At 35.0% G+C, this 18,641-nt stretch overlaps 1 protein-coding gene across 2 annotated transcripts in view; it reads left to right on the top strand.

Moving 5' to 3' along the window:
• The window catches only part of SNTG1 (syntrophin gamma 1), a 156,912-nt gene that overhangs the window by 53,075 nt on the left and 85,196 nt on the right, over positions 1-18,641 (top strand). For both annotated transcript variants that reach the window (XM_062568243.1, XM_062568242.1), the window contains exons 7-10: positions 707-809; positions 2,248-2,330; positions 5,437-5,567; positions 12,109-12,238. In XM_062568243.1, coding sequence (XP_062424227.1) covers positions 707-809; positions 2,248-2,330; positions 5,437-5,567; positions 12,109-12,238 — 447 coding nt within the window. The remainder of the gene's footprint in view (positions 1-706; positions 810-2,247; positions 2,331-5,436; positions 5,568-12,108; positions 12,239-18,641) is intronic.

The following is an 18,641-nucleotide window of genomic DNA, read 5'->3' as shown; positions in this document are numbered from 1 at the left end:
TGCTCTTGTGGCTCTGCTGTGCCTCTCTGGGGTGGTGCCTGGAGGTCCCCTTCAGCACTGTGTGGTTTGCAGTATTTCTCAGACACACTAAAGATGGGAACAAGAACAGCAGGTGCAATTGTAGGAGACTACAGGAGGTCTAAGAGCACTTGTAGGTGAATAGGTGATTTGCTTGTGTTCCTACTCAGAAATGCAAACTACCCTGTGATAAGCTCACAGTTATCAAAGACTTAAGGCTTACAATAGGTACTTTTCCTCTGTGGCTGTCAGGAAGGTTAGGTTTACAACCCTTGCTGTAGAATTTTGGCCAAATTTAACTATTCAGCTATTGGAAAGACATGTCCATAGGATTATAGCACAGCTGTGGAAAGTACTGCTATTGTTTTGGTAGGACATTTGTGATATAAGCTTGGCCAAAAAAAAAAACATTTTTTTTTAATACATACAGACTGGTATGATGTTAGAACATAGAGAAAGGGAAGCATGCAGCTGAACAAGGTCAGGGAGCAGTCATAGCACCAGCCAGCGCTAATTAGGAGGCCAGTTTCCCTACCACTGTCACCGGCTTGTGACGAGGCACAACAGATAAGCACATAGCAAGCTTTCTTCTTACTTTCTCCTGTAAAAATACATCATTGCAATGAGTTGCAAAGTAGTTATGGTCTGGTATGTGAAAGTTGTGTGCCTGTCTGTATTCCCCCTGCAGGTTCAGGTCCTCCGCAATGCAGGGGAAGAAGTGACCCTAACAGTATCCTTCCTGAAAAGAGCACCTGCTTTTCTCAAACTGCCGCTGAATGAAGATTGTGCATGTAAGCCTTCATTACTTGGCCAGAAGAAAACTCTGTTCTATGCACATGGGAAGGCTTACAATTTCTGAACCTACTGTGTGTTGAGAGTGATTGACAGCAGCTTTTTCATCCGGTGTTGACTTGAATATGAGCTGCATGATCTGCCAGGTCCTGTATTAACATTCACCTAAAGCAAAAGATTATTATCTTTGCTTGACAGACCAACCACCACGCACTCGGTTGATGTGAATCAGCAAAGTTGCACTTAAGTCAATGCAGTTCTGTAAATTTACAGTAGCTTACTTTCAGATGCAGTGTATTTAAAAAGTGTTTTCAGACATCATCAGAGAACATTTTAATTTGGAAGATTTTTTTCATATGAAAATAAGATTGTATATTTGGAAGGCTTAACTTCTCGATTTAAAATTCAATCAGAGGCTTTGGTAGAGGTGTCTCTGTACCTAAAAATAAATTAATCTAGCTGTTTAGTATTTTGTTTAAGTCCAACAGAGTTTTAGTCAACTAGCCCCATGAGAAACATGTGGAGACAGCTGCCTTCCCTTAATTATATTACATTATAAGTGTGAGTGCATAATTATAGACAGTTGCAGCGTACCTAAACATCTACGCATGTGTGGGCCTCAGACTTTAGTGCTACCTATTTTCTTTCTGCTTACATCTCCCAAAAGGGTAAAGCTAATTGCTTAACTTTTAAGTAAGGAAGTTATAAGTATTTTATTTGAATACTATTTAGCTTTCAATTTTAAGTTCGTAGAACTCAGAGTTAAAAAAAATAATCTTCTTATACAATCATTTGTAGAAATAGTGTCTTTATCTTTTGCCCACATACCATATTTTAGTAAGACTAGAGAAAATTTAGAACACCAGAATATTTTTGTACTCTTAAATAAAAATATATCCCAATAGCTCCTTGCCTCTTTAATGAAAGATGTAGTATCCTATATAGAGTACAGAGTAATGGACACAAGCATGCATTTGAATAGGAACTATCATATGTTATGCGTCAAATGTAACACTATGATTTCCTAAACTGTTGCAAGAACATCTGGAACTGTAAAATTCTTAGCATATAACAACGGTATTGTCTCACTAGTTCCTTCCAGTGAAGAACAAGTGAGAAAGTGCACACTTTCCTTTTTACAAAACCTTTTGTTTCATCTTCCATACCTAGCAGAGTATTGACATATGTTTAGCAAAGCACCAAGGAAGGGTTTCTTGATTCAAAGTAAACTCCACTCAAACCTTAAGATAGATATTGGCAGCTTTAGAGATTTGAGGTTAGGATGTTGACTTACAATATGGGGCTGAACAGAGAAAACATATTAATGTCAGACAAAACTTAAAGGTGGGGAGAAGGAATATACATACACACACAAAAACTTGAACTATAACATTCTAGATTAATGAAAAATTTTCTCTGTATTCATATTTGTATTAGGTGCCCCCAGTGACCAAAGCAGCGGCACATCTTCCCCACTGTGTGACAGTGGTTTGCATCTCAACTACCATCCTAACAATACGGTAAGAGCTTACATTTCCTTGATGTGATTTTATAGAAAAATAGCACCATGGTAATGAAGTGGAAATAACTAATAAAAGACAGCAACATAGAAGGAGCTCTAATTAATACTGGAGACAGATAGCCGGTTCCATAGAGGGCAAAAAGAGTTGCCGGATATTATGGCTAAGAAATTAAACTATGACAAATCAGACCAGCTGAGATTATGCTCTGATAGATGTGATTACTATTGTTATCTGAGCAATAGGGATTTTACAAAAGTTTGTTCTTCTAGCTGTATTTGGATAGCATAGGAACTTAAATTAGATAAATTTTAAAATGACAAAAAAATGTTTTCAGAACATTTTTTCCAAGATGTTTATTTAAAATACTACTTACATTTTTTGGTAAAACTTCATTCAACTTCCAATAAAAAAAGAATATGCCTTTCATTTTCTTGGAATGGAGATTACTGAGGTGTATGTTTTTGCCTATTTTTAAGGCTTATGCATTTTACTTTTAGTAGCTAGTATTATAAATACTACTAAAGAATGATAACATTGTAGAGGAAAGTCCCTTTAGGATGAAATTCTACATGCAGATCTATATTCAGATTTTTAGGAATAGATACTTTTATTGCCTTTGCAGTGCAAAAAATGGCTATTAACAATTTTCTGAGGAAATACAAAATTTCTGTTATTTTATATAGCTCTAAAGAGGCTTTTGGTATGTAAAAAGCCTCTGTGCGATGGATGAAAACACTTATATGAAATAAAAAGCACTGATTAAATAAGCCAATAAACAGCATATATGTTACAGATATATAAAAACCCAGAAATGTTAGAATTGTTCAGTAGACCTAACCATTTCTAAATTCTAGCTTATCCTACTATTCTATTTAAGAAGCAAACTTTTACAAAGGAAAACCAGACACTCAAAAGTCAATAGCAAAGATTTTAAATCTTACTATATTCTGAAATCATTAAGATTTAAGTCTACTTAAGTCTAGGAGCTAGAATGCATAAAAATGGGATAAAAACAGTAGAATCATGGCAGATAATACTAATAAAAATATTAAAAATGCAACAACATCAGAAGTTGCATTTCTTGACTTATCTCAATGGCCAATGTATGTATGCAAAAAGGTTGTTGAAGCTTTTCCTGTTAGCTACCTCAATTCTAATTTTGCTTTTAGGATAAAAATCATGCTTACATTTATGAATTTTATGGAATTCAGTGACAAAACTGATGTAAATTAGCTACAGTTTCTATTTGAATTGGTTTACTAATTTACTGAAACATAAATCTTTTTCTTTCAGTTACAATAATATAATTAGGTATTATGAGTCTGTAATTCATGTGATCCCTAAATTGAATTTTTCTAGTGAAGACCAGAGTGTGGGACCTACCTCAGATATGACCTTTTAATGGGGAATGGATGTTTCATAAAACCAGATGAGCCCTATGTTCCAAAACATAATCCATAATTCCTAAATTATGTACAACTCCTAAATTATGGTCCTTCCTTTTTCCCAGGAGATTCTGAAGAATACGTTATGGTTCATGGTCATAGTCTGTGTCTTATCTTATAGCCTTAATAATTCACATGAAGGAGAATTCTAACTCAGAAAAACTTGGAGTAGATGAGTTTTTTTTTTTTTTTTTTTTTTCAACAACTCATAGGGTTAGGAAAGCTAAATGTGAGGTTATGATTAGTGTTGCAGCTGAATCTAAACCTACAGTTTACATCTGAAGCTATTGCTGCATTTCAACATTTTCCTTAAGTTTAATCAAAGTGGAAAAAAGGTTTCTAGAAGCAGACAGAACACTTAAAATTCAAGACATTATTCAGAAAAATGTCCTAGCTTAGGTTCTCTGCCTAATCATTTATTCATTTGGACTGAAACTATGCAACATTTCACTAGAGATTCAGTGTTTCAAGAATGTGAATCTACTTACGCAAACGCTGCTATTCAGCTAGATTATTGTTTGTAATGATCTTATCTCTACAAAAAAAGTCTTTTTGTTTTATTTTATATATATAAAAGATATATGAACATATATGTAAAAATAAAGTTCAACTTAGATTCCATAGATCTCAGCACCCCATAGATCATAGAACTCCATATATCTTCATAGAAAATCACATCATAAGATACATATATATACATATATATATATATATACAGACACACACACGTATATATATAAAACATCTATTTTACAGAAGATACAGGTAAGAAAAAAAACGGAGCCTGAGAAAAAGGAGAAGTACAGCAACTATAATTTTACCGATACATTTCAGATATTCCATGTGAGATGCATGCTTCTTCAAGAAATAACATCTTGACCAGCATTGTTTTATATATGACTTTGTGGAAAAGGTGTTAGGTTTTGGGGGCGCTTTATTTATATAAATTTTAACCATTTTACTCTAAAAGCATTTCTCACTCAAATCTAGTGTCTACATTCATTAAAAACCACTGGTGCAATTAGGCTGTGGATATTTAAATACTCGTTCTTCATAGATATGATGAAGGCATGTTTAAGTTGAATTTTATTATGAACAATGCCTTGTGTAAATAGGTCAACTTCAAATATTGATTCATAAGCACATAAGTTTGCATAAGCAACTTACAACGTATGGGATAAATTACATTCACAAGCACCAGGCTTTGATGTGAATTTAATAGCATAGACAGGTGTATGTAAATATGTATGGGGCCACAGGAAGGAAATGAATTAGGATTATATAGGGAATACTTTAGTGAAAAACTGTATCCTAAATACAAATGAAAAAAATAGTATCTGATAATGTGATCTGTAGTAAATATTCATTTTTATTCCTCACTAGTCATCTCAATAAAATGATACAAATTGTTTTCTCTAGGTTTTTACGATACTGTTCCTCATGCTTCCTCTAAGCATATTGATAGGTTTAGGTTAATACAGGTTTGCTTTTTTTGTGAAAAACTCCAGTGCTAGCTAAAGCTGATACAAAAGGATTTGGGGAAAGTGAAGACTATGCTAAATAAAACATGAAGTCTTTGAAATCTCTCTCTCTTCAAATCTGCTGAGAACTTACAATGAAGACCAAAAACTGAGAAGGACCTTTTAAATGTTTTTCAGGATACATTATCATGTTCCTCGTGGCCAGCATCCCCAGGACTTAGGTGGGAAAAAAGGTGGTGCGATCTCCGATTAATTCCACTTCTTCATTCACGTTTTTCCCAATACATCCCAGGATCAGATTTGTGCAGGTAAAGAAGTTCAGAACGTTGAAACTATTGACTTCTTGGTGCAAAGTAACAATTCTTAGGAATCTGTCTTTTTAGAGGAATGGCATTATTAGCTCCACCATAGTGTCGGAGATGCAGGACATGGGAAATGTCTTAATGGTCCTCATAGCTCCATCTCTGGAGCCCTGTACTCTGCTTTCATGTCAGCCAGGACTGGATATGTGGGAAAGGTATGTGATCTTCCTACTTGCACTCGGTGGTCAGCAGCTCTCTCAGTCTGCACATGCACTTAGGTCATCATATCTAATAACTACTGATGGTTCTGTCCTCAAAAGCTTCTTCTTTTGGCCTTCGCAACGTGCTATGATGTTGAGCTCTACAATGTAATTATGTCGTGTTTTTAAAAAGCGTTTTCTTTCGTTTGTGTTAAATCTCTCGCCTGGTGTTTTCCCTGGGGGAAAAAACCTCGCTGTTAGGGAGCAGCAAGGGCCAGCTGCTCCCCAAGGGAAGAGCAGCCAGGTGTGGCGCATGCCAGCGAGGCCAGATAAGGCGATGTCCTCATGGACAGGGGTCCGACCCACTGCTCCTGAGGGAGCAGGGCAGCCTCGGGGGCAGCCTCGGGCATCATGCAAGAGATAAGGCAAGTCCGAGGTTGAGCCAGAAGGGCAGTCTGCAGGTGGGGCCTGAATCAGACGGTTATGTGTGCAGACGCAAGCAGGACTGCGGTGAAAACTGGGCGAGGAGCGTGACGGCAGCCTGAGCTGGCAAGCGGTGGTGCCCACAGCTCTTTCACAGTGGCCCAAGCCCAGGTCCTGCAGCCAGGCTGCGGACAAGCTAGCCTCGACTATCAGCAGCTGGACCCTGAGGAGGAGGAGCACAGTGGACCCAGTGCCTGGACCCTTTTTCATGAGAGATACTACATAAGCGTTTTCGATGGACCTTTTTACAGTTCAAAATCTCTGTCTTGTGTTTTCCTACATGAACGATCCTTGTTGTTACCTCCTTTTAGAGAGCTCTGATTATCCTTGTTACCTTCTCTGTTCCTTTCCTAATTCTAATATATCCTCTATTATATAAGGTAATGGGAAATATAAGCAGGATCCCTCCTGATTCATATAAAGGCATAATAACGTTTTCCATTTTATTCTCTGTTCTTTTTCTAATGCTTCTTAATAACCTGCTGTGTTCTGACTGACACTGAGCACTGAGCTGATGGTTTTCAGAGAACTGTTTCTAGTAACTCTTGCATCTCTTTCTTGAATGTTAATAGCTATAGTAGAGCTCTTCATTGCTGATATATAGCTTAGGTTATTTTTTCCCTTGTGTATTACTTTGCATGTGTTAACATTGAATTTCACTGCCATTTTATCTCCCAATCACTGTGAAAGTTGTCTGCAGCTCATAGTCTGCTTTAGATTTATTGCATCATATGATCCTACAGCTTGTCATTGTTTAACTCAATATTTCTCTAGTAAATCCATTGTTATCAGAGTAATCTTAATAGAAATCAGAATGGAAGACAAGAATATTTTGGAATTATTGCTATTTTTCAAGTGTTATGCATTTAAAATGAAATGAAAGTACTACAAAATCCAACAAGGCAAGGTATATAAATAAGATCATAATTATTAAGAGATCTAAATACTTAAGTATTGTATTAATTAATTTCACCATATATGCGTACATATACATATACATACATATGTATATGACCTCATTGTCTCCTGGAAGGTGGAGAGAAATGAAGCTCTTACAAATTCTGTGACATATCCAAACGCAATTGAGAAAAGCTCCAAAATGCTGCCCATGTGTTGCAGTATAGGTAGATCCTATAAATATTAGATGTTACAAATTAAACATTTATATATATGTGTGTGTGTGTGTATATATATAGTTGTTACTATAAAAACTTCATTTATATATACATATGCATATGCATATATATACACATACAAATATACATACATATATGCATATGCATATGTATATATAAATGAAGTTTTTATAGTAACAACCTCTATAAGTTCCAACTTCCAGGTCATTAACGAAAGAACAGCTGTGTATAGCTACCGAGTATTTTGCTCCATTATTTCTATCTCTACTATCTCTACCAATTAGAAAGGTTTACTCTTAAGTTAAGCACATAGGAGTTAGGACTTATTAATTGTGAGGTTGATTGTAATAAACACTGACTTTATTGTATAGCTATCATGTCTTCCAGCCATTCTTTTTTTAACTCTGATGTTTGAATCTGGGAAAAATATTGAATTATGTTACATCCTATCCTGTCATCAGACATTGATGGTTCAAAGTTTCCTGTTCCTCCATGCAAACACACATACCAGCTGCAGAGCACTGAATCACATGTATTCGCCAGTAAACACCATTTTTTCCCTGCAAGTTTCCCCACAAGCAGGCCTATATTTCGTCCATTTGCTCTTGTAATATTGCTACTAAAACAGCCGGTAGTATAAGTGTTACTATCAAAATCTCATTATAAGCAAAAGGGATCATGCTGTTTATGGAGCTAAGACTATACAAGAATAATGTTTTAACAGTCTAATAGTTTAACAGTTTAATAGTCCAAGTTATCTAATTAATACAGAAAAGCCTTATTTATATTTCTGCCAAGATTAGGCAAAAAAAAGCATTCCTAGTATCCTCACCCTTCCACTGTTGCTCTAAGTCCTACAGTAACCTGTTACCATCTTCCTCAAGAGGTTGGTTTATGTTGACTCTCCAATGTCTTCAGAGCTTTCCCACAAAGACTGTGGTATTTCTTAAAGATGAGATGGTGTGGGTACATTCTTCAGCCTCAGTTTTGGGTTAGCTAGGGGTTATTTTATCACAGCATGTTTCCTTCTTATTAATTCTCAGCTAAAGTTTGCAGAAAAGCCTCCCCAACACTCAGGGCTATCGCTTGTTACAAATTCACCACCTGTTTGCCAGGCTTTTCCCTAACATATTCACAGAGCTTAAATCAAAACAGGTTAGACAGTGTCACTTCACCATTAGATGACTGTTAAGTTATAACCAGCCCGGGACAAGGCAGTCCTGGAGAAGTCCTGAGACCCTGCACTGTAGCTTCAATAAAATGCCTGCAACTTTTGATGAGTGATAGCAAAATCGTATTTGCTTGGCTACACAATCCCTGATCTATTCACAAACAGCGTTTGGCTCAGGGAGTCAAGGTGTGAGCGGAGGGCTATACTGGCTATACAGGGAGTATACTGGCTGTACTGAAAGGAAGCAGGGTATAGACAGCACAGATGCAGAAGTTACTCTATTAAGCTTTATGAAAACCATCAGCTCAGCGTTTAGCAGTTGTTAAAAGGGAAATAATCAGGAGTGTGAAGCATACAGGGCCGGAATGTTAATAGTCAAATTTGAGATCTTTTCTGCTGTGTGCTTCAGATAAGACATACCACTGAATGGAACTACTCACATGGAAAATTAGGATATATTCACCTATTCATAGATTCAGGGCTTTGAAATTCTGTTTCTATATCAATAAAACACAAACTTCATTTGCACATTATAGAACTTGTACATTAGAGAGAAATTTTATTTTTAGACATTAATATGCTTGAGATTCCCATTTCCAGAAAACATTTACAAGTGTATTGGTACTATACAGCCCATCTAAATTCACATTCATGCCTTGAATAACTATGTTAATGTTCTCCTTTTATCCTCTTATATTATATAACGTGAAGGAGTAAATGTACTGCAGTTTGACAGTGAGGGAATAATGGATTTTGCTTTAAAAAACATAGAAACAACATTTTATGTTGCTAGCAAGACAGGCTATAAGGGTGTTTTTAATTAGTGTAAGAACTTTAGAATAGGACTCCTCAAAATCTACTATCAGAGAAAGGTAGATAATTTTTAAAAGGAACTGCAAACAGAAAGACTAAAGAGCAATTAAAGAGCAATATTAAGGAAAGGATATTGAAAATAATATTAAGGAAAACAATACAAAATGGAAATTAATTCATTAAGTTTTCTGTAGTTAGTGTTTACAAGGTTGTTCTCAATACAGAAAGCATGTTATGTAATAACTTGTTATGTTTTGGACTTTGTAAATATTGACACAGAAATACTTACTGTCATTATCACATGCATTATTATTCCTCATAATCATACTCTATTTTTTTTAATAGAATGCTTGAGATACATGAATTCCATAGGGTATTCATGTAAAATTCTGGAAGGTATTCAAGCTAATCTTAGAAAGTTTATTAATTCCGAATGCAACTCTTGAGTACCAGAAAGCACAGAATGTGAGATGTATATCTGAATAAAAAGTCATCTAAGCTTAACTATTTTTGCTGTAGTATGATTTATTAATCAAGTATTTTTTTATTTAAAACTAAGTATGTATTTTATATATATATATATATATATATATATATATTTTTTTTTACATTCGTGTGGTGGTATGGAGTTGGCTAGTAACTAATGCTAGAAAATATCTTTAAAATAATTTAAGACTAAAAATATCTACTGCTCAGACACATTCACAGATATCATGCATTTTGTAATCCAGGCTTCTTGACTCTTGGACAAGAGCATCCTGGACAAGTGTTCTTGTTGTGCATGTGCAGATCAAATATGTGGGAATAATAGATTTGATAGGCCCTGAATGTATCAGATTCACAGGTTTTATAGTGTAAGGCAATTCTGTGCATCAGGATTAAATCCAGGGAATCTAAAACATCCTGGATTTTCTACATTTGTGTAGGTTAATGTCACACATTAGTAGATTCCTTGGAATTCTACTGTGTTTTACAACAGGCTGAGGAGACAAAAAGAAAATCCTGAAAATCATGCTTTTTTTTTTTTATTATTATTTAAAAGAGGTAATCAGCATGTTTACCTGAGTATCGTGTTGTGCTTTTTATGTAATGGATTATTTATCATTTTATTCTGAAATAATTTACTGTTTATTTTTATAGCCATTTAAAATAAAAGCTAGAGTAAATAAATTCTTACCTATATCATCTGAAGAAGCTTTAAATAAATCTTCTTCAAAAACTATCTGAATCGTTGTGAAATCGAGTAGCTAGTCTTTCTCTTCTGAGTAGTAGCTCTCTCTTCGTACCTTTCGGGCTTTGAAGAAAGTTCATTAGCTGTGTGATTAAAAGGCAACTGAATAGATAAGCTAGGTGATAGATTTAGGTAAGCCAGTGGTCTCTGCATGATGATGTTAGTGTATATAAGCCTTATCCATGTTAGGATATGTAAGCTTTATCCTCCAGTCAGAGCTTGCTTTCATGTCTGGATTGTACAAAGCAAAGGAATGGCTCTAATTCCTTTTTTCTTCCTGACAAGGAAAAGCCTTTACTTGACACGGACAGAAAAGAGACCTTTACGCTAAAGATAGATATTACCTCTACATTTGATATTAGTTGAATCTAGTTTTAAGAGGTAAAAGATAACTTTGTAGAATGGATAACTATCTTGAGATTTCAGAAGCTGTCATCAGTGACACTCAGTTTTGCACTGAAAATAACATTGACTTTGTGTGAACCATTCTTAAAAAATCTGAATGATGTGTGCCTAATTTTCAACTATGAATTGATCGCTAATGGATGTGATTGTAGCAGAATGCCAGCAGTGAAACTTGATATTCTCTATATGCTTCATAATGTGTTATTTTGGGAGATCGATTAATGTTGAGCTTTTTTTGGTTCTGAAGCCAGAGACCTGTGAGCCTTCCAAAGGCTGTTAGCCAAGAAGGCTATTTACTGAGGAAATTAGGTCTATTAGTGGTTTGGCATCTGAAAGTTTTCTCGTTTTGTAATTGTTTGGCACTCAGCTCTGGTAAGGCAGTCTATAATGCATGGCAGAACATTATACAAGTGGCCAGAATGACGCTAGGTAGGGACACCAGGATGGCCACCACTTCTATGAATGGATGTTCCTTGCAGTTCCATTCTATTCTGCTAATGATCCAATAAATACACTGTGAAAAATCATGAACTCTGTATGGTCAATTTTGAATTTTCCAGCCTTTCCATAAGCATTTGAAAAGAGTATCAGTTGCAATCAAAATTCTATAACCGAAAGCAGCCAATAGGAGTATTCAGACAATGTTACTACATTTAAACAAAGTCTTAGAAAAATAAAATGAAGTTGTTGAGAAAAAGTGTGTTCCACAGAATTTCATGAAAGGTTGTGTACAGTGTCCAATGAATACTTTCCTCCCTTTGATCTGCAGTGATAATATTAAACTATTAACTCCGTGGTATGTATCAGCTATTTTACTTGGTTAGCTTTCATGTCACATACAGTTGGTTAAGATGCCATGGAGCTATTCTGTGACATTTTTTATAGCTGTGCCATCTATAGAAACTTAATATAGTCTGAGCTGACCTTTTAGCATGGTTGTTTTAATATGTCAGATATTTATAAAGCAGGAAAACCAGCAATTTATCAGTGTTCAGTGGCTGACCTTCATTATAGTTGAAAGAAAAGCTTTTCTACAAGTATTGTTAAGATGGTATGTTAGAACAGATGAAATTTTCTTCTGACCTGATCTGTTATGACATGTCTATAGGCAAAATGCGTTCCAAGTAATTGCTGTGGATGGGGTTTGCAGTGGAATAATTCAGTGTCTCTCTGCTGAAGACTGTATTGACTGGCTCCAAGCAATAGCAACTAACATTTCCAACCTCACAAAGCACAATGTAAGTATGGATCCAAGTAAGCCAGAAGGTTTCCCAATCGTATTTGATTACAACTGTCATAAAAGCCTAATGGGTTCAAACACAGAATTATCTGCATAAAAGCAATGCTTGAGGCTGCCTGAGAGAAGTCAACTCAAGTTTGTCACCAAATCAGACTGTGAGAAATCACTGAATGGGAAAACATTCTCCCCTACAGTTACATAGTTCAATTTATCACTGTGAGAAATATATGCTTTTTAGCAATACCAGCCAGGATTAGGAACCACAGCTAGGCAAAAGAGAAAGCTGGATGTGATGGGTAGGCACTTACAAAGCAAAAGGGAATTCTGTAGTTCATTGGTAGTTAAAACAAAACACATGGAAAAACAAAAAGTCTGTTCCAATAAGATCTAAATTAGATATTAGGTCTATTTAGGTATCACTGAAAACAAGGAGAACCATAAGGTGCTTCCATGGAATAATTACAGATGTTCAGCAAAGATTAAATGCATTTGTGCTTCATGCATTGTACTTTTACGGTTTGATCTTGTGGGACAGACACATTTGTACTGAAACAAGGATAAATGTTATGCAAAAGTTTTGCCAAACTATAAGTCAGTTCAGCTGAAAGCTTTTCCAAATCTGCTTAGAGTGTATTTTATATTTGGTAGATGGCATGCAGTTTTTCTTTTAGAGGTCTGTCTGGTATCTTTCCTGTTTTTCTCAAAAAGTACAGAACACACAAGATAATTCCAATATTTTGAATTGAGTTATAACAAGGAAGCCCTTGAGGATTTAATTTATATTCTCTCAGATATTCTTAAATCTAATTTATCTTCCCAAACCTGCCTTTAAATTTGCTTTTATTTCAAATACTGGGAACACATTGAAAAAAGCTGTATTTCTTGGAGATTTATATTCAAGATACAAAACTGTTTTCCATCTGGCAGCAATATGTAAAAATCAATGTATTACAGAAAGGTGACAGACATGAATTCATGCACCATCTGCAAGCTTCCATGCAGTACAAGCCAACTTTATTGCTATTTATTCATCCTTACAGTGCTGTTGCTCTACAGAGCTTCCTGTCTCACTAGGCATCCTGACAAATGAGGGTGCTATTTTTTTGTGTTACCATCTTTAGTTAAGACTATGAATGATTCTTGCTATCTAAAGTAACATATCTGTTAACATATAACAATGGATGGATGCACCCAAACTTTATCTGATAGTGCTTTCTGTAGCTCTGATGAGCCTCTAAATGTGGGTGCTTAGTATAACTTCAATTTTGGTAATGCACTGTTGTTCTGTGATATACTTTCAGTGTTTTAAAAAGGAATATAGTTTATAATTCTACACTAGTTTCTATAAATTACAGAAACAAATGGAGCTAATGCTTTAAAAGCTAGAAATAGTTAATTATACAACCCTTATGCAAACCTTTCTATTTGCTCTATCTCAATAACACCCTGTACAGTAGCTGTGATTTAGTCAGGTCTTATGACCATTATCTATTAGTATACTTTTAGAACCATGCTCATTGTTCATTGCTAGTATGAATTTGTGGAAATTGAGAGGACTTTCCTGTTTCTAAAATACTTTTCTTTAAAAATGGCACTTGCCAGTAAGAATTAAGTATTTGACAGCATATGTTATAAATGAATAAAGAAACATTAAAAACACAGATAGGAAAAATATAACTGTTACTGAGAACAATGACTAGATGAAATTAGAGGTCATTATATTCCTTTCTTTGCAAGGTGGTTATTGGCATACACATACTGTTGATATTAGCATTTTTCCTATGTAAGAGGAAAACCCATTTACTCTTGCCTGTAGTTGATTCTCCCTCAGACTGGCATCCAGTACCAAGTAAACAAAGAGATTATAGAGTTTTCTGTAAACTATTTCAGTTTTTGCAAACCGAAATATATTTACTCTCCTGATTCTTAGTTTCACTTAACTTCTTATTTCTGTCTAGAGGTAATTCCAAAGTATTGTTTCTTTAAAATATCATGTGGCTCATAGAAATGTAAACTTAGCTCTCTGTCACAACTACTTTTTAGAACAGAAGGAAGAAGAGAAGAACAAGAAAGGCGATAAAAAACTGCATTACTCTGAAAGCCTTTCCTTTCAGTGTGTCAAGATTGCACTCTGCGGATTTGAGTGGGATTTATCTTGCCTAACTTTAGATGTCTTGAAGTAATGCCTGGATATTTTAACAGAAAGAACTCTAATTTCAACCAGTAATTCTGAGCTATTTTACCTTTTGTCTCACAGTCTGGTTGAAAAAAAAGCATCTGGTAGTTCATACGCCACACATGTATGTAGGAACAATAAGGTTTTCTTTCCCCATGTTCCCTTAAGTATCTTAGAGAGTTGTGATGCATGAGTCCCTGGTTCCAAAATATCTCCTATTTGAGCCCATAGTTCAATACAAATCTCCTCAGAGTAAACACAGAATCTCTTTTCTGATAGGACTTAAAATGTCAACATTTGACATAAAAGTGATGTAGCGTAACTGCAAAATCAGCAGTGTAGCCACTGTCTACTGGGTAGTAAAAGGTAACAAAAAGATAGAAGCAGAAGGCAAAACCAAAGAATATTGACATCATCCTCTTTGAAAAACAGTATTGCTAGCTAAAAATAAGTAATGGAGTCTGGACAGTGGTTCCTACAGGGAATCACATTCTTCAGTGTGAGTGACTGACAGTCATAGTACAAGGTGAGATAAAACTTGCATTGTTATGCAACAAAGTACAGTTTTAATGCACAGATATAGGAACTGATACTCTGAATTTTAAAACAGATTAAATAAAAACAGCAATGTACTGTCTGGTCTAGTTGACTGCATTTCTATAAATCCATGGTCCAGTGAACTTAAAGGCAACATTTGTGATGGCTTTAGCAGGGAAGATACTTTATCCAAGATATTTTTCAAGCTTAGTTCAATTCAAAATTATTTGGTTGCACAATCCACTATTCAAGTGCTACCATAATAATAATAATAATAATAGTAATAATAGCAATAATAAATGAACAGAAGTTTTAGATCTTTGTAACAGCATTAACAAAATACATCATAGTTAGCCTATTGTAGGATATAGTTTAATAGAGTCTTTAAGGATTTGTCCTTCAGACTGTATTTGTTGCGTTTGTCTCTTCTTTTCTCTATAGCAGATTTTTATGTAGGGAGTACAATGATATGCCCTACCGTGAGGGTCATATGCCATGATATGCCTTTTTCTGTTTCCTCTTCTATTATTTCCTTGGGAAATAGTGCAACAATCACACATTTATGCTTCTTACCTTGGAGCTAGCACTTGGCAAGGAAAAAAAACAGTAAAAACTTCAGCAAATAGGAATGCTAGACAGCAGAGCTAAAATTGTCAAGAAGGAAGTAACAAAAAGATAGTTTTAAATTTAACACAAAAATGCCCATAAGATCCTGAAAGATTTATGATGAGATTTGTTTTACAGTAACTCCACTTTATTCCATGATAGCACATCTTCTGGGTAAATCTTACAAGATACCATGTATCTGTGAAATTGGCACACTCATGTTGATAGGAGACGTATAGAGTGAAAGCAGTAGGATTAAGAGATCTACAAACTTAATGTGTGGTTGGACAAGTTATGTAAGTTTTCTTGAACTTATGCCTGTATTCTGAAAACTGAACTAGCCCTATAGCTTGATTGGAGTTGTGCATTTAATTGTGTGTTTAAAAAGTAAATAATACCTAAAAAAATAAACTACTACTAAGGGGACTAATGTGTTTATTCTCACTTTCACTGAAAAAAAAAAAGAACAAAATAGTTTATTAAATATCTTTACAAGGCTTGGGGTAATTGGAGTTATTGGGGTAATTGGGATAATTGGGGTAATTAATATATAAGGATACTGTTACTTCCTAGATAAAGGGAAAAGAAACTAAAGTTTAACAAAACTTGAAAAAAAAAACAGTTATAATAGTATGGTCCACTTACAGGAAGAAGTGCTTCATAAAGTACGTGTCTCGTTTTTCTGGTGGGTGCTGTAGCCAGTAAGAACGCACCTTGGAATTAGACGAATAAATCAATGTCACTCCTATGCAGTGAACAGGTTTTCGTGTTTCCCTTTTTTATTTGAAATACTGTGACAGACCATCAGGAATGTGTGGATACTCTGATGTTCGTCATTTTGGAGTTTTCAGGGATTTTGTTCTAGTTTGCTTTTTCAAAACAAAATAAGTCAACTTGAACATTTAGATGCTCTAAGAATTGTGTGTTACAATAATAGACTTTAGTAGCTTGTTGGTTACTAAGCTATATACAATTTGAAATATGGAGGAAATCCAAAATGATCAACACTAGTATTAAACTTCATACGTTGACATATTCTGTACTAGTGCAAAAGACAAATACTGTCTCTCCTCTAGAAGCTGAGAGCCTTGTGAAATAAAAATAAAATAGTGCAGTATATTAAGCCTTCAAAAGAGCCTTAATAAATATTTTTCCATATATGATTTATTTTTCCCAAGACAAAATTAATATAACAAAATCCCCTCAGATAAATTGGATCTTATCTAGTAAAATGTATGTTCAACTATTCTAAAAAGCATTAAGCATTCAGATGTTTACAGAGTTCTGATTTATTAGGGCTTTTTTGTTTGTTTGTTTTGGGTCTCATTCCAGACCTTGTAAAGAAAATCCTAGAGGTCCTTATTCCAACACTGTATTTAGGTTTCTGCAGGAGCTCAGAACTGGATACATTTGTAATATAATGATGTTACTTTTCTTTTTCCTATATAGTTTTCTTAAGGGACATTGATCCAAGTGACTGACAGTAGTCACATGGCATCAAAATTATATAAATCAGATCTCTTCTATTTCCACCCTTCCCTTTAAATCTGGATGTTACCTGTCTGATATTTACAAACACATCTGTTTCTGTGTCAGTGTTATCAAGTGTTATGTGTGGCCTTGTCTTACATTTACCTACATTTTGTGCAGTTTACTACCTGTCTTATTTTGCTTACTGTTGCCTGTACCTTGTTGGCTGTACCTTGTTTATATCCTTTTGGGTGTACTGATTTAGCTGCAAAGAAAAGATACAACTTTCCAAACTTTTGCTGTTTCTCTAGTATTTCATCTGCACTTTTAAAATTTCCTAGAGTTTGAAGAACAATGTCTAGCATGTATCAGGTGGGGAAAACAGCATGAGAAAAGAGTAGTAGCCAAACGTGCTTTTATAAACTTGCACAAGTTTTAGCAAGCTTGTCACTTTGCCTGGGAAACTTGTAGCAAGAAACTTTGGCTTCGTAGTTGGTGTGTTTGTAGTGACATACAGTGATCAGGATGACAGCACACATCATTAAGACATGCAGTCTTTAGTTGGACTATACTTCAATTAGTCATGATAGCTTTTTCAAGTAAAAGAAAAGGGACCAAACTTCTACCAAATATTCGAACACTCCAGTTTTACTGTACAAATCATAGTATTACAAGACTTGCAACAGTCAAAAGTATATAATAAAAATATTGGCATCTATACTACTATAAATTACTACAGCTCCAGAACACAGGAATTTTAAGATAAAAAATATCCAATAAAATCAAAAGCCCCTTTTTTTGTACAGAAGAACTAGTTTACCTGTAAAATTGTAGCCTTTTTATTAACAAAGCCATATTGATGCAGAGATAATATTTTTTTTCTGCTTTATATATGTGCTGCTAGCACAAAGCTAAGAATAGCAACATTTTCACTGATTCCTATAATTTTGGTATGCAGTCATTTAAAATTGTAGCCTTGCATAGATATGGGGATAAAACGAAAACATCAGCATATATATTATTTAATCTATGTAGAATTTATACTATAGTGTTGAGACTCCCTTCCTTCCTTCATTCCATAATTATTCAAGGCTTTAGTTGACATACTATATAAATCTATATTCTGGCTGGTTATAAGACACTTTAGAGAGATGTCGTATCTGCTGTCAACATCTCACCCCTGCTAAAGGGTAGAAAGGAATCTGTAATTAAGAAAAAATAAAAAATCTTTTCATTGATTTAAAATAGAAAAGGATGAAGAGAATAAAGAAAGAGCAGTCCTGAGTGGGAATGCAGATAAGCCACTTGGGTTTTTAGAGAACGCCAGCCATGGAGGAAGAGAGTAACCACTGTGAGTTGCCCTTTCCTGCCTAAATGCCAAGGTGCCCTCTCAATAGCAGTTGGAGACTTCCAGCTCCTTTAACGCAGTTTTTGTTGTTCAAGGAACTATTCAGTTCCCTGTTCAGTATTCCACTGTTGGTTTATTTTAAGTGAGAGAGTGTGGAAAGTTGTTACGGAATCACAAACTGCTGTTGATAAAGCAGCAGTTGGGAACCTGGAGGCTAGACAATAATAACTTTTCTCCTTGTGTCCCTCATCTCTTCAGCCTTAA

Source organism: Rhea pennata, chromosome 2, assembly GCF_028389875.1.
Source record: "Rhea pennata isolate bPtePen1 chromosome 2, bPtePen1.pri, whole genome shotgun sequence".
In the NCBI taxonomy this organism is placed as follows: Eukaryota; Metazoa; Chordata; class Aves; order Rheiformes; family Rheidae; genus Rhea; species Rhea pennata.
Note: the sequence above shows the minus strand (reverse complement) of the source record. Positions and strands in the feature narration are given on the sequence as shown.